This window comes from Papaver somniferum, unplaced genomic scaffold (genome assembly GCF_003573695.1).
Source record: "Papaver somniferum cultivar HN1 unplaced genomic scaffold, ASM357369v1 unplaced-scaffold_128, whole genome shotgun sequence".
Taxonomy (NCBI): domain Eukaryota; kingdom Viridiplantae; phylum Streptophyta; class Magnoliopsida; order Ranunculales; family Papaveraceae; genus Papaver; species Papaver somniferum.
In genome coordinates, this window is record NW_020621936.1 from 4,495,077 (window position 1) to 4,508,908 (window position 13,832).

Consider the following 13,832-nt stretch of genomic DNA (forward strand, 5'->3'; position numbering starts at 1 on the left):
TGGGGTTCCCTAGGAGAGTACCCCATCTAATTTGAGTAGTTCTTTAATCTTTTATTTTTGGTTTAGCTAGCCGGGAAGATGTTGCCAGTGTTGAGTTTTGGATAATCGATTTCAGGAATTATGATTGGTAGCTATAGATTTGTAAGCGAGTGAGGGTGAGGCATGATTAATGAATTCAACTTTTTCCTGATCGTTCACATGAACGAGATATTCTTCTTCTTCCTCTCGTCCTTCTCTAATTCGTCTTAATTCTCTCCCTACATTCCAAATCTTATTATGTTCTTTGTTATCTTCTATCTTCTTCTCTCTAATTTCCGGATCTTGGTAACAAATTGTACTAAGAATAATACAGAATCATGTCAGTGAATGATGGTCTAGTTGATCTTGGTTGTCGAATTTGCAACGCTTATATCTGTCCCTAACACTGTTGCGAAAGAAGGCGTCGTTAGATGCACATGAAGTCAGGAACGCTGGCAAATCAGCCCATAATTGCGTTCGACTTCTGAACTTTCCACAACTTGTGCTCTGAGTCCCTGAAGTTCAAAATATTGGTATACTTATTGGGGTCTGGTGCATAATTTTCTTAATTTTGATCTCATGCATATACTTACTGGGGTCTGGTGCATAAATCAGCCCATATGCATGTATGTCATGTCATTTATTTGTAAACACGGGAGACCAAAAATAAGAGTGATGGTGATGATAGCTAATTCATACGTAAGTAATGGTGGTGGTGGTCTGGTGATAATAAAATGATCTCTCCTCATGTCTTATCAACAACAACCATCCATCCTCCTCAGTCCTCTCCACAATTTGGTTGTTTGTTTGCCCACCTCAATCTCTCTCATTCCTACTCCCTTTCTTTGTTATTATTTAAATGAATTGAATTACAAACTTTACCCCCTTTCCCTTTCTCAACTTCATCAACCTCATTCATCATTTCACACTGTACGTCTAAATAATCAACATTTACAATTTTGCAAATGCCAATATTACCCTCTTCTCATGGAAAAAGACTCTACACCTTGTAATCTATGGAGGATCTTTTTAAAGTAGAAAGTTAAACAGAAGCCGCCTCTCTGTTAGAAAAAAAACTCAAAAAGAAGAGAAAAAGATCAAAACATCCTTTCTTACCTCCATCTTCTTCTTCTTCTCCTTCTTTTTCTCCTTCTTCTTCTCTTCCCTTCCCTCTCTTTGTCTCCATACCTAGAGCATCATCGGGATCTCTGTAATAATTCTCATACACCCTTTCTCCAAACTGAAAGAAGTAATGGTAAGGGTTTCAAAAGTCATGATCATGGGAAACTCTTGAATGAAAGTACTTCTTCATTAGGGTAAGTAAGAATAATCTGTATCTCTCTAGTGATTATTAATATTCCTTTCTTTGTCTCTTTCATTTGTTTCTCTCTAGCTCTAGCTCATATTCAGGTGTTAGAAATATATGGCTAGCTAGGTAGACATGGATTCTGGTAATAGTTGTAGTTTGAATTCATCGAGTGGTGGAGATGATCAAGATCAATACGATTCACTAAGAAATACTCATGAGTCATCGATTTCAGCTTTTTTGAATCCTTCCAATAACACCCATCAAGTCAATAATAATAGTAACTTCTTTTCTAATTCCAACCAACAACAACCACCACTTCACCCTCATATGTCTCATGACCACCCCCACCAACAACAACAATCTTCCATAAATTTTGATCATCTCTCTAACTATCTAAACCCTTTCTCATCATCTAGATCTTCTCCACAAACTCAAAATTCTTTGCTAAATCTTGATATGGTTTGGCCTAAAAACATTATTACGTCGGTAGATCCTAATAGTTCAACCAGCAACAATAATCTAATGGGTTCATCATCATCACCATCATCATCGACACAGCAACACAATCAATATTTGGGTGGAAATATCCATTTTTCGAACCCGTTAGTACAACCATCTCTTGGTGATGGTAGTGCCAGGGTATCATCTGATAATCATCATCAGAAAGCAACCCGAAATCCTAAGAAGAGAACCAGAGCTTCTCGACGTGCACCCACAACTGTTCTCACCACTGATACATCGAATTTTAGAGCTATGGTGCAAGAGTTCACCGGTATCCCAGCCGCACCTTTCTCCGCCTCTACGCCAGTGTTCCCTCGAAGCAGATTTGATCTTTTCAATACTTCAGCGACCTCTGCAGCACCTCCATACCTCTTAAGACCGTTTCCGCATAAGGTTAATCATCAACTACCTTCATCTTCTACTTCCATTAATACTACTGGTACCACTGATAGTGCTCATCATTCTAATGAACCTCAAAATCTATTAAACATTCAGAGCCTCACATTTCAATCTCTTTTAAACCCTAATCATCATCAACAATCGAACGTACCCATGTTATTTGCTCATCATGATAAATCTAAAGTTCGGCAATCGTCATTATCAAATGATAACCCACAGCTTAGAATGGCTGCAATGGAAGAATTCAATATGAATATTAATACGACTGCTACAACTACTAGTCATGGTATTCTTGGGGGTACTCTTTCAAATGTTGTTGATACTTCTAATGATATGGCGTTAGGGATTAACAGTGGACGTCATCATAATGGTAATGAAAATAATGATCATTTGGGCTCATCCTTCAGTGGTAACTACGACTGTTCACAACGTATTAGTGGTACTAACACTTCTAGTAATTCCAAGATGAACTTCACAGGTTCCTCAACATCGGATTTTCATACCGATAACGTAGGGTTCGATAATATTGGAGATGGTTTTAACAAGAGGTGATCAAGATATATATATATGCTTGACATTCATTCATATATATGTGTATGTCATCTTCTCATTAATTTAGGGTTTCGTAAATTTAAAGGAGAAGGAGAGAAAGAAATGAGAATTAACTACTGTTGCTTCATTCCTTTATATATGTACCAACTAAACATAGTAAAAGAGCTACAGATTTTTTTTTATTTTCGTCGAACTTTTGAGAAAATTCTTGTCAATTGCTAGCTCTTTGTTTTGTTAATAGGTGAAAATTAGTAGTCAATAGTCATAGTACATGCAACTTCATGGAAACTCTGATTATTAATTAATATTTTCAATATAATAATAGTAGGTTTTCGTTTTTGATACTATTGTACTAATTCTATTAATTTTGGTAACAAGTGCTGTGTTTTTATCTTGATGGCTTTACATGATTTAGGTATTATATAGGCAAGATGGAATGTGTAAGAGAATCAAGCAATGAGAACCCAAACAAAGGAATTTTTGACTTCCTTGTACCTTCTAGTAAGTTAGAATTTTTGCCCTAATCTCAATATAGATATTACTGCTAGAAAGGTGCATTTAAAGCAAGACTTAAGACTTGCTTAATTTGTGTTTTCTTTTTAATCACAAGTTCACATTAAGATGTTTTCTTATCTTATCATTTCACATTAAAGTACGCCAATGAAGGTCTAGATAGTTGATACCCTCTCCTTGGAAGGTCAAATTGCACTAGAAACTCTTTACCTGCTACAAAATGTAAAGCTTCTCGTTAGGTCGAATTACACTAAGAATTTTAAAAGAAAATCCCTATAGAATATACTCCCTTCGTCCCACTCCTAAGTGACCTATTTGATTTTAGATTTTGTCCCAATAATAAGTGACCTATATCACTAAACAATGAGATATTCCGGAATTATCCTTTTAGTTAATTATAAATAATATATGAAATATGTATAATTTGATAGGCATGTTTATATTCGTTACGTAGGTGTTTTAAAATGTTTTTCAATTGTATGAAATTTGCGAACATCCGTGGAGTATTTTGAGAGATAAACCATTTTTAAATTTCACTAGTTATTATTCATAAGGGTATAATTGTAAAAAATGATTAAAAATACTATGTTACTTGCTTGCCTTAAAAATTGTGCAAATTTCAAATAGGTCACTTAGAAGTGGGACGGAGGGAGTAGGTGATTATATTTTATTTATAATCTGTTTCTATTATTTTGGCTAAATGCGAGGGATTGGTGGCGAAATTTTAGGGTTACAAGCACAAAAATATTTGGGTACTGAGGTATAATTACTCCTCGACGTCCTCGTGCATGTATTTAGCGCAGTAATTGTCTTTTTCTACTCATGTTTATACTTATGCTTTAAAACTAAAATGTGATCATGAAAGTGCAGCAAAGTGCATTAGCAGTATTATAAATTTAAACGAGACATGATACATGATTAGTGCTTTTTATAACAATGGCATAACGGCTAGATATTGCTTATGGAAGACAAAAAGAAAAGAGGGAATAAGAATAGTTATATACCAAACTGTATAAAAGCTGAGTTCGCAATCCGCAAAGAACACGTTGACCTGGTGATCGGCGCACATACATGTTTTATATATATTATTTTTAATTTTTTTTTTTTACTTTTAATATATTTTTTTTACAGAAACTATCAATTATTTACAAAGGATCAATACATATCGGTTGAAACTTTGGTGGAAGGTAACCAAGCAACAAGCTGGGCTCCAACACCTATCTGAATAACAATGCCTAATCTGAAAGAGAGAACTATTTCTTTTGCAATTGACATTATTGCCTAGCAAGGCAGTTTCTCAACCGCTTAAGAAAAAAGATAATGTCCTCACCAAGTTCACCTAAAGTAGTGAATGCCAATACTTTGAAACCATAGCCATGTTCAGTGTGTTTGTCCAGATATTTGGTGTTCTTGCAAGTGACAGCACAGCAGCATGGATAGCATGACTTGGAGTGAAAGTACATGATTGTAATAGCATTTTTTATTGTAATAAAAATAATAAAAAAATATATTATTATTATTATTATTTTAGCAACAAGAAAATATGTTCATTATTATTATTATTTTATTTTTTTATATCTTTTTTATTATTTTTATTTTGATGAACAATCAAACCACATTTCATTCAATCCAAAAAGGTGATTACATGATTGTTTACAAGAAAAAGAACATCAAAATATAAGAAAATGAAAACCCAAATACAAATAAAGATACCAATTACATGTAATTCGCGAAGAGAAAGAGAAAAATACCGCAAAGGTACCCAATTTTTGTACGAAAAGTAGAGAGAAAAGATGGTATAATCTGGAATCAGTTCTGATCATTTTGAATGTTTGTCTTCTATAACAAGAGATGCTCCAAAAAGAAAGGAGTGCTTAGCCCGTAATCCTGTATATATGAACGAAAAACCCGGATTCCCTAAATCCCTTTTGTTGAAGATGAACTCAAAGCGATGTCGTGTTGAATCGTTGATGTTCTCAAATCTAGGATAACAAGCCATGAAACAACCAACAAAGATTGAACAAATCACCATCAAAGTGAAGAAATAATGACTCTCAAAGCGAAAAAAGAATCGCCCAAAATGCGAAGATAAAATCACCAAAATGGTGAAGAAATGTGTCAAAAGACACCATAAACTTAAAAACTAACAACATCTTATTCAATTAGAAATCTACTTAAATGAAAGAAAATCAATAATCCTTGCTCAGATCTGGTCCAAAAGGACCAAATCTGAGAAAGAAAGATGAAAAGAATCTATTTTTTTTTTCTTTTCTTTTGGAAGTGAAGAGAGATCTAGTTAATTTCATATATTATTATTTTTGTTGACATTGTTAGATTCAACATAAACGAGATGTTGCATCCCGCAATCTCATCGAAATAAAGGTATCAGATGAGCTATAGGTATTACATTTAAATGTCTAGGACCTGATCATAATTAAGCAGACGCGAGACCTTGCCAAACCTTTTAATTTACTTTATTTCAGTTGCTAAGAAAATTGAAATATACATGAGTGATTTTTTGTGGCATGACAATAAAGGGAGAAAAAAAGTTCATTTAGTGAAATGGTCAGCTTTGTGCAAAATAAGAAATTTGGAGAGAAGTCAAAAAAAATGAATCAAGCTCTACTAATTAAATGACACTGGAGGTTTGGAACAGAGAAATATGTATATGGATGGAAATTATGTTTGAGAAATAAGGGTCTCAAGCATTACATTGGTTTTCTAAGATTCCAAAACCAATCAGTTTACGAGCAATCAGTTTGGAAGGGTATTGTATGCAGTGTAACTCTTTATTAAAGTCATGTAAAATTCAAAGCTACATTTGGTAGTAATATCAGTTTTTGAATGGACAAGTGGTTTTTGGATGTTCCTTTGTATTTGAAATATCCAAATTTATTTGCAGTTTCAAGAGCAAAGAATAAAACTATAGCAAAAGTTTTTCAAGAAGAGGAACATCAATGGAATCTGGAATTACCTAGAAAGGCAAAATAATAATTTTAGAGCTGAGCTAGAGGAGTTACAAAGAAATTTACACATGGTCTCTCTTAATACCGATGCAGAAGATGAAATCGTTTGGGATATATGCAGTAAAGGTATTTTCCCTGTGAAGTCTACTTATGATTCTTTATCTCAAGAACCTTCTGATAATGATAATTCTCACATTTTCAAGTATAGCTGGAGATTGAAATGTCCTCCTAAGATTTGTTTCTTCTTGTGGACTGTGGCTCATAACAGCTTACCAACTAGGGATATGCTAGAAAGGAGAGGCATTGAGGTTCCTAAAAGTTGTCTGTTTTACTCTCACGATGAAACACTTAATCATCTTTTTCTACATTGTGAGTTTTCAAAAAAAATATGGGCTCATTTCGAACAGAACCTGAAATGGCATTTCACTAGGCCTGATGATAATTTTACAATGTTGTTCTCTTGGAATGTTTCTTTTCGCTCAAAACAAGAGTACCGGATTTAGTCCATGATCTTTATGGAAATTCTATGGGGCATATGTTTGTGAGGAAAGAAAGAGCTTTCGAAAACAAAACCGATTCCCAGCTGATGTTCAACAGAAGATAAAATATCAACTCTTCACTTGATGTCTAGTTTTTCAGGACTTACAACCTTCTTTCCAGGATGCAATTTCCAATTGGCCTAGAATTTACTTTGATTCTATGTAACTTTAGAAGTTGTATGTAACTTATTTTTGTTCTTCTCTTTTTTTCTTTACTTTTGTACTCTTGGGGATAGTACAAGCCTTTTTGTACCATTTTCTTTTAATCAATATATTTCTCTTTACCGATCAAAAAAAGAGAGAAACAGATAAAGTTAGCGTGATATATTAATGAATATATAAATACTAAATCATAATTATATCAACTAAGTATATCTTTCATGTTTCATCAATCACTAACAACTTAGACATAATAAGATATATCATCCTCTTTGAGATAATTAGTTTTTCCCCTTACGTTCACCAAGACCAAATTAGATATAAGGGACGCGACCTTCCATTCTTCTTCTTATATTTGGATCCGGAGAATAAGTATGCAAAGGGAATTTGTCTGGTGAAACAATGGATGCCAATAAGAAAGAAATCATGTGGCTTCACGTTGTTGGATGTGTCGTTGTCGTTGTTCCTTACCATGGACACGTTGTATGTCTCTTTCTCTGTATATTTATTTTACTTTATTTCACCTGGAAGACTGTTATGTGCATGAGTAAAAAATCACTCGAGGCGCTATTCACAGTTCTAAAATTACTCTCTACTCACGGCTAGCTCAACAACATTTCTCAAATGATGAATCCTTTTATCCAGCGGAACAGTCCTGACCCAGTATCTTTGTGATACTTAGCACTGGGTGTTGAATAGACTTGTGAATAGAGAGTTGAATACCATTTCCGAAAAATCACACCTAAAAGTCATTAGGTATATTATGGAAAGCTTATGCATTCCCATGTCGGGCTTACCAGTAGAAAAGATAAAAGAAAGAGGTTATTTAGTGATGATTAAGGAAAATACTAATAGAAAAGATAAAATAAATATGTTAATTTAGTGATGATTAACTGATTAAACACCACTAAAATATTAGATATTTAAAAAAAAATCTCTCTAGAAACTTTTTCTCTCTAAAACTTTTTCCTCAACGAAAACAACAGCAGAATGAACCTTGTTTGCTTAGATCGGCTCAAAACGGATCATCACCATTCGTTCTAGTTTCTGCTGATCTTGCTGTTGTGATAGTTAATTTAGATTTAGTGACCTTTTTGGGTTTTTTCGATACTGATTTTATTGCTTGTTTTCATGGTTTTTCTGCTTAGATTTGTACCTGATAGAGCATCTATTGGTTGTGAGCTATCATAACAAAGAAATCAGATCATGTTATCTGCTTCTTCTGTGCAAATCTGCGAGTCAAATGGAACAACAACTACATCAGTGCTATTTTTTTGGCATCTCCTTCTCCTAATCTTTGCAGCTTGGGGTTTTTCTCACTTTTGGGAGTTAATCAAATTTTAGATTGTAAATCTACTTTATCTTTATGTGATCTAAAGTTCCTAGTTTGTTTCACTGAGCTAGCCAAATTTAGATCTCTGTTTTGGGATGTAAGATCTAGGTTTATGATAATTTTTACATTTCCTAATTTAGTCTCTGTAATTTGTAATCTTGGGATCGTTCCTTTGGGTTTGATGTTTAGGCTTGTTGTTTGTTCTTTGATGGAAACAAAGACAGAAGAAAAAGATGGATATCATCTTCAAGTTTTTCTATAACTGTTTCATAACCGAGTCAGACTGATTTGTTTCGATCTAGACACTTAAATACCCACTTAGACTACCATTGCTACCGTTAATGGCCACTGTTAATTGGGTCTGTGTCACCCTGATTGCATTAGCCAATTCAAATTTAATAAATCTAGTTCACATTATTTACATGACCTAATGAACAATGAGTTGGATCGGATCCAGTCTTTGCCTTCTGCGTCTACATACTAGATTTGTTTTCAAAACTAGTTTATACCTAGTTGTTGGTTCCTCTCCTTCACGAGAGAAGAAAGTTTCCTGAGTTTGTTCTTGATTTTGAAGGAATAAAATTGTTAGCCAATAATTGGTGGAACTACTATAAATTGTATAACTACTTTATGATCTTGAAGAAATGTTGTAGGGTTTCCTATCCCTTGAAAAAAACTTATTAAATCAAATAATTCATAATTTATAATTTATTTATTTATTTGATGGAAAAAGAATATATTAATCAAGAAATAAAGTACATAAGATTTACAATATCTTTTTTTTTTTCAAATATATTGGACATCGCACTAGATTGAGATAGCCTTAGCTGAATTTGGGTTGAGAAGTGTCGAAGATGCTTTACACGAGCTTCCTTTGCTAAGTTGTCCGCTGCAGAGTTATATCTTCTATTAATATACTGCACCTGAGCTTGAGGGATTTTTTGCAGAATTGTTTGAGTCGCCTTTATGGTGTTTTCTACACTCCAATCTGGGATCTTACATTCCTTTTTGATGGTTTCTGCTAACATTTTGCAATCCGTAACTAAGGTGACACTAGATAAAATATTCTCACTCAACCATGAAGAATCTTTTAATAAAGCTTTGGATTCTGCATGGAAAGCCGAAGAAGCCTTGTCTGATCCAGATGCAATGTGCATAAAAAGTTTCGTTGTCCGCTGAGTATAGGATGAAAGCATATCCCATGGTGAAATTTTCCTTTTTAAAAGCCGCATCTATGAAGAGTATCCAGTCCGATGTTAAGTTTGACCATTTTTCCTTAAAGACCATACCTTGTTGAACCCTTTTGCTCTTCTGAATATTCTCTTGAGGATATTGTTGTATGAATTTTTTGATTTGCTCTATAAGAGAATTTGGGTTTGGATTTATTAGATTTGCTCTATAATTTATAATTTATTAGATCAAATAATTTTCGCTCACTTTCAGCTATCTTTTTTTTAGCTAGTCTTTCCTCCGATTCGAAAAGATGATGTGTCGAAAGAATAAAGTGCGATGAAGCTGAGAAGGAAACTCGAATGAAGCTGAGAAGGAAACTCGAACAACTTTGGATCACGACCGAGCTACTTACAAATGTAAGACATTCTCTACCACTCATTATGTAAAGCCTAAAAGGTTAACGGCCGTCCAAATCTTGCTAACCAAAGGAAACAAATCTGGCACCACTCGTTGTAGTGTTTTCCGGTCTTTGATCAACAATTTTGCTTTTGGATTCTCTCTTAGACTGGGTCTAATGGTCCTCCAGGATTCAAGCTGAATCCTGAAACCACATCAGCAAAACGCTTTGCCTAGCCGCAGAGGTAACCCAGGATCCGGCATTGGAACGTCTTTAGAATTGGCGCGGCATGCCATTAGAAATGGCGTATCATTGAAATAAGAGCACGCGCCGTTAGGAATGGCGTGTCAGGGTTAAATCCTGAAACACGCAGCGACTCTTCTTCTCTTCTCCTCTTCTCTTCTGTATGTTTAGTTCTTTCAACAAAAAATAAGAAACTGGTTAAGAAGATTCAATGGTGCGTCACCAGTGGACGCCTTTTGAAATACCATGTCGCGCCTTTTCTAACGACGTACGAGGGAACAAAATTTTCGAATATGCTACAGCACGCCTTTTGTAATGGCGTATATCACTTTTTGGATGCACCATTTCTAATGGTGTGCCTGGATTGCACCCAGATTAGATCCAAGCAATCGCTTGGATCAATTGGGAATCAGACTAACAGTGACACATTAGACCACGCTTTTTCCTCCAAATCCTGGATCTCGGAGTACCATTAGACTAAGTCTTAAGAAAACATCTCAACGAACTAGCTAGGCAAAAAACTTAACTTGCACAATAATACAATATAGATTTTTCTACATTTAAGCTTGACAATATTATTAGTTAGCAATAAAATAGATAAATGTAACTAAATAAATAATGAAATATAGTGGACGAACTACTTGGGGAGGATGTAAGTAATTGTACGAAAAGGAGATATGATTAAACACAAGATTTTGTGAGATTGAGGTCTTAGTCGAGAGGCTGTTGTGACATGTGACAATCTCTTTTTTTGGAATCACGTTGGCCCATGCCAGTGCTACCTATTGTATCTGGTTTTTAGTAATCATCATCATCACCATGTCCTCTCTCTCCATATTTCCATAATCCTTAGGTGTATCGTTTGAGTGATCTGAAACTCAAGCCTCATTTCAAACTCAAATGCAGCACATATGGATTATAGAGTATATATATATGCAACGAAGGAGTTTCACCGGCCCACCTCTCTCTCTAAGATGTTGATCATCTCTTTAAATATGATATCACCGTAAAAACCCAAATGATAGCGAGCTTTCTTTTTATCATCTTTTTGGTTCAAAAGTGTATATCCTTTATATCTCTAATTTTGTGAAAATATTGACCCACTTTCACTTTGCTTTACAAAGTCCTAGCTTTAACTATAATATTATCAATTTGCACATTTTGTTACACCTTTAGATTATTATTACCGGTTATGTCTATTTTGGCTGAAAGATGTATATATATATATGATTTATGTATCTACCACCATTTCTCAATTTTAAATATATGTAATCAAAAGAAGAATGTGGTTGACCATGTCTTCATGTGATCACCACCAAGGTAGTTAATTTCGGATACCGGTTTATCTCGGTCTCGAGCGAGACACTGGTACAACGTTGTCTCGGGGAGATTCCGTTTTCAAATTTCGGTGTAATTTCGGTTCCAATTTTTATAATAAGAAGTGTTTGTTGCCAGGTTCAATTAATTCCAATCCTAGTTTGAGTCAGACTAGAAGATTGAGGGAGTATTGACCCAGTTAAAAGAAACATAGTATTAGTAAATGTGGTTGTTCACCTTCCTCATCATCAACACCAAATGATAATTTTATGTCAAGAAATTCAAACACAACAACAAGAAATAATACTAGTGAGTGAATTAATCTGTTTAATTTTTGTGCTTGAGATTAATCCACTCAATTTAAAAAAAATTATATATATATATATTCCGGCCGAAATTCCGACCGAAAAACGCGTTTCCGGCCGAAATTAACAAAATCTCGTCTTCTTGGACCGAAATCCGGAATTTCGCCGAAATTTCGGCCGAGACGGCCGAAATCGACTACATATATCACCACAACACCAGTAATGTCAAAGAGCACTTCTCTGGAAGCTTTTTCTCCGTCTCCAATTTCATTCCTACAGCGTTAATTACTTTGTAAATGAGTTGTCGTCAAAAAAAAAACGAAAAAAGAAAACAAGAGTTTTGAAGTATGGGTTTTTGAGTTTTCCACCCTAAACGAATTAGTAACGTAGCTTTTCCTCTAATTTGTTAATGATAGTAACTTACATCCGAAATTTTAGTTTCTATCAGAAGAGTTTTTGGAGTGTTTGTGCGACCTACTCATGTGTATATATGATTTAAAAATAACCATATATTTTACCCTCTTCCCCCCCCCCCCCCCCCCCCCCCCCCCCCCGAAAGTAACCATTTTACCATTACGTCTATCATTTGGCCGTTTATATCATTTCAACAAATCTACAACTCACGCTTATAGATACTAATTTTGTATGTGAATGCAACAGAACCGGAGATACATATTAACTTATCCACACAAAAAAATCTCATGTGATTAACTCTTTCAAACGGTCAACTGCTTGTATACAAAAAGGACATGATACTAATGCCCTAATAATTTATATCTTCGATTAATTAGATCAGTTCATCAATTCTTCTTTATTTATCTTCATTGCTAACATCCAAGGGCTAAAAAAATAACTAATCCAAGAGCCTTGATAACATACGTTTCAGTAAGGCATTATTATTCTTCTTAATTCAAAGAGGACAAGAACAATGAAGATTAGTTAAACAAACCAGGACTAAGGTTGAGATCTTTTTTGTGGGTGATTACTTGTTAGAGAATGGTGATTTAGATGGGTATAGAATTTATCAATGAGATGGTGAAATTTCCATCATTGAAGTCGATTGTAGGTATGAAGAGTTTTGAAGATCTAGTTGTGATTACTTTGCTGCGAAACATTTATCATTTTCTGTTGTCAAAGTGGCTGTGAGCAAGATGTGGAAACTGAAATAAAAGATGAGTATTAAACTTCATGTTTATTGCGCCTTTATTTTCAAATTTTATGATGAAGAAGATCGTGGGAAGGTGCTTGAAATTGGTTCCTTCTATATCTCAAAGTGTCTTTTCACTTTAAGACCATGGACTCATTTAATTGAAAAATATATTGTTGATATCAAATCAGTTTCAATTTGGGTGCTTATTTATGGAGTTCCACTTCATATGTGGAACAATGACAGATTAAGTTTGATTGCTAGCTATCTAGGAAAACCAATTTCGTCGATGACTGCACCATCAAGCAAACCAGGTTATTGTATGCTAGAATTTGTATAAAAATTGATTCAGATTTCTCATACCCTGCAAGCATTCCATTATTGATTGATGGAAAGATATCTTTTGAGCTTACTGTTGAGTACCAATAGAAGCCTCAAAAATGCGAAAGTTGTATGCTATTTGGAAATTCAGTGAAAAACTGCTCAAGGAAATTAAAGTCTAGGTGGACACCAAAAAAAGTGTTTGATTGATATCTATGACAGGGTACTGAATGGAGGAAAATGATGGTACATCTCTAGAATCACCTACTAATATATCTGATGAAGAAATTGAGACAATACCTTCGAACTTTATTGGCATTGAAGGGATAGAGAAGAGCAATATATATATATATATAGGGGATGTTAATGAAGGAAGCAAAGTTATGTAAATATTTCATTCCATTCTATAATCATAGTGAATGGAGGAGTTTGAACTCCATTAGCTTCAGAATTAAATGGTGTGTAAGGAACTACATGTGATAAGGGCAAGGGTGATGCTGATTCAAATATTAAGAAGAATCAAAATAACAATGGAGGTAAGGTCTCAAATGAAGGAAACTCAACCTCAAATGAAGTTGAAATTGTTTCATCTAAAGGGAAGATTTTAGACAATGCTAGCAAAGATTTGGCAGTTGGTGGT

At 34.4% G+C, this 13,832-nt stretch overlaps 1 protein-coding gene and 1 long non-coding RNA gene across 2 annotated transcripts; both read left to right on the plus strand.

The window, feature by feature from the left end:
- Positions 1-923: 923 nt before the first annotated feature.
- Positions 924-4,754, plus strand: LOC113332029. Its single transcript, XR_003351288.1, has 3 exons — positions 924-1,334; positions 3,195-3,280; positions 4,424-4,754. It is a non-coding gene; the product is annotated as an uncharacterized LOC113332029 (long non-coding RNA).
- On the plus strand, positions 1,331-2,994 carry LOC113332028 (myb-like protein M). The gene has a single exon (XM_026578688.1). It carries the CDS (start codon positions 1,460-1,462, stop codon positions 2,777-2,779), a length of 1,320 nt encoding a protein of 439 aa, XP_026434473.1. The 5' UTR covers positions 1,331-1,459; the 3' UTR covers positions 2,780-2,994.
- Positions 4,755-13,832: the final 9,078 nt, after the last annotated feature.

Coding starts and splice junctions, on each gene's coding strand:
- LOC113332028 (XM_026578688.1), top strand. CDS start 1,460: ATGGATTCTGGTAATAGTTGTAGTTTGAATTCATCGAGTGGTGGAGAT.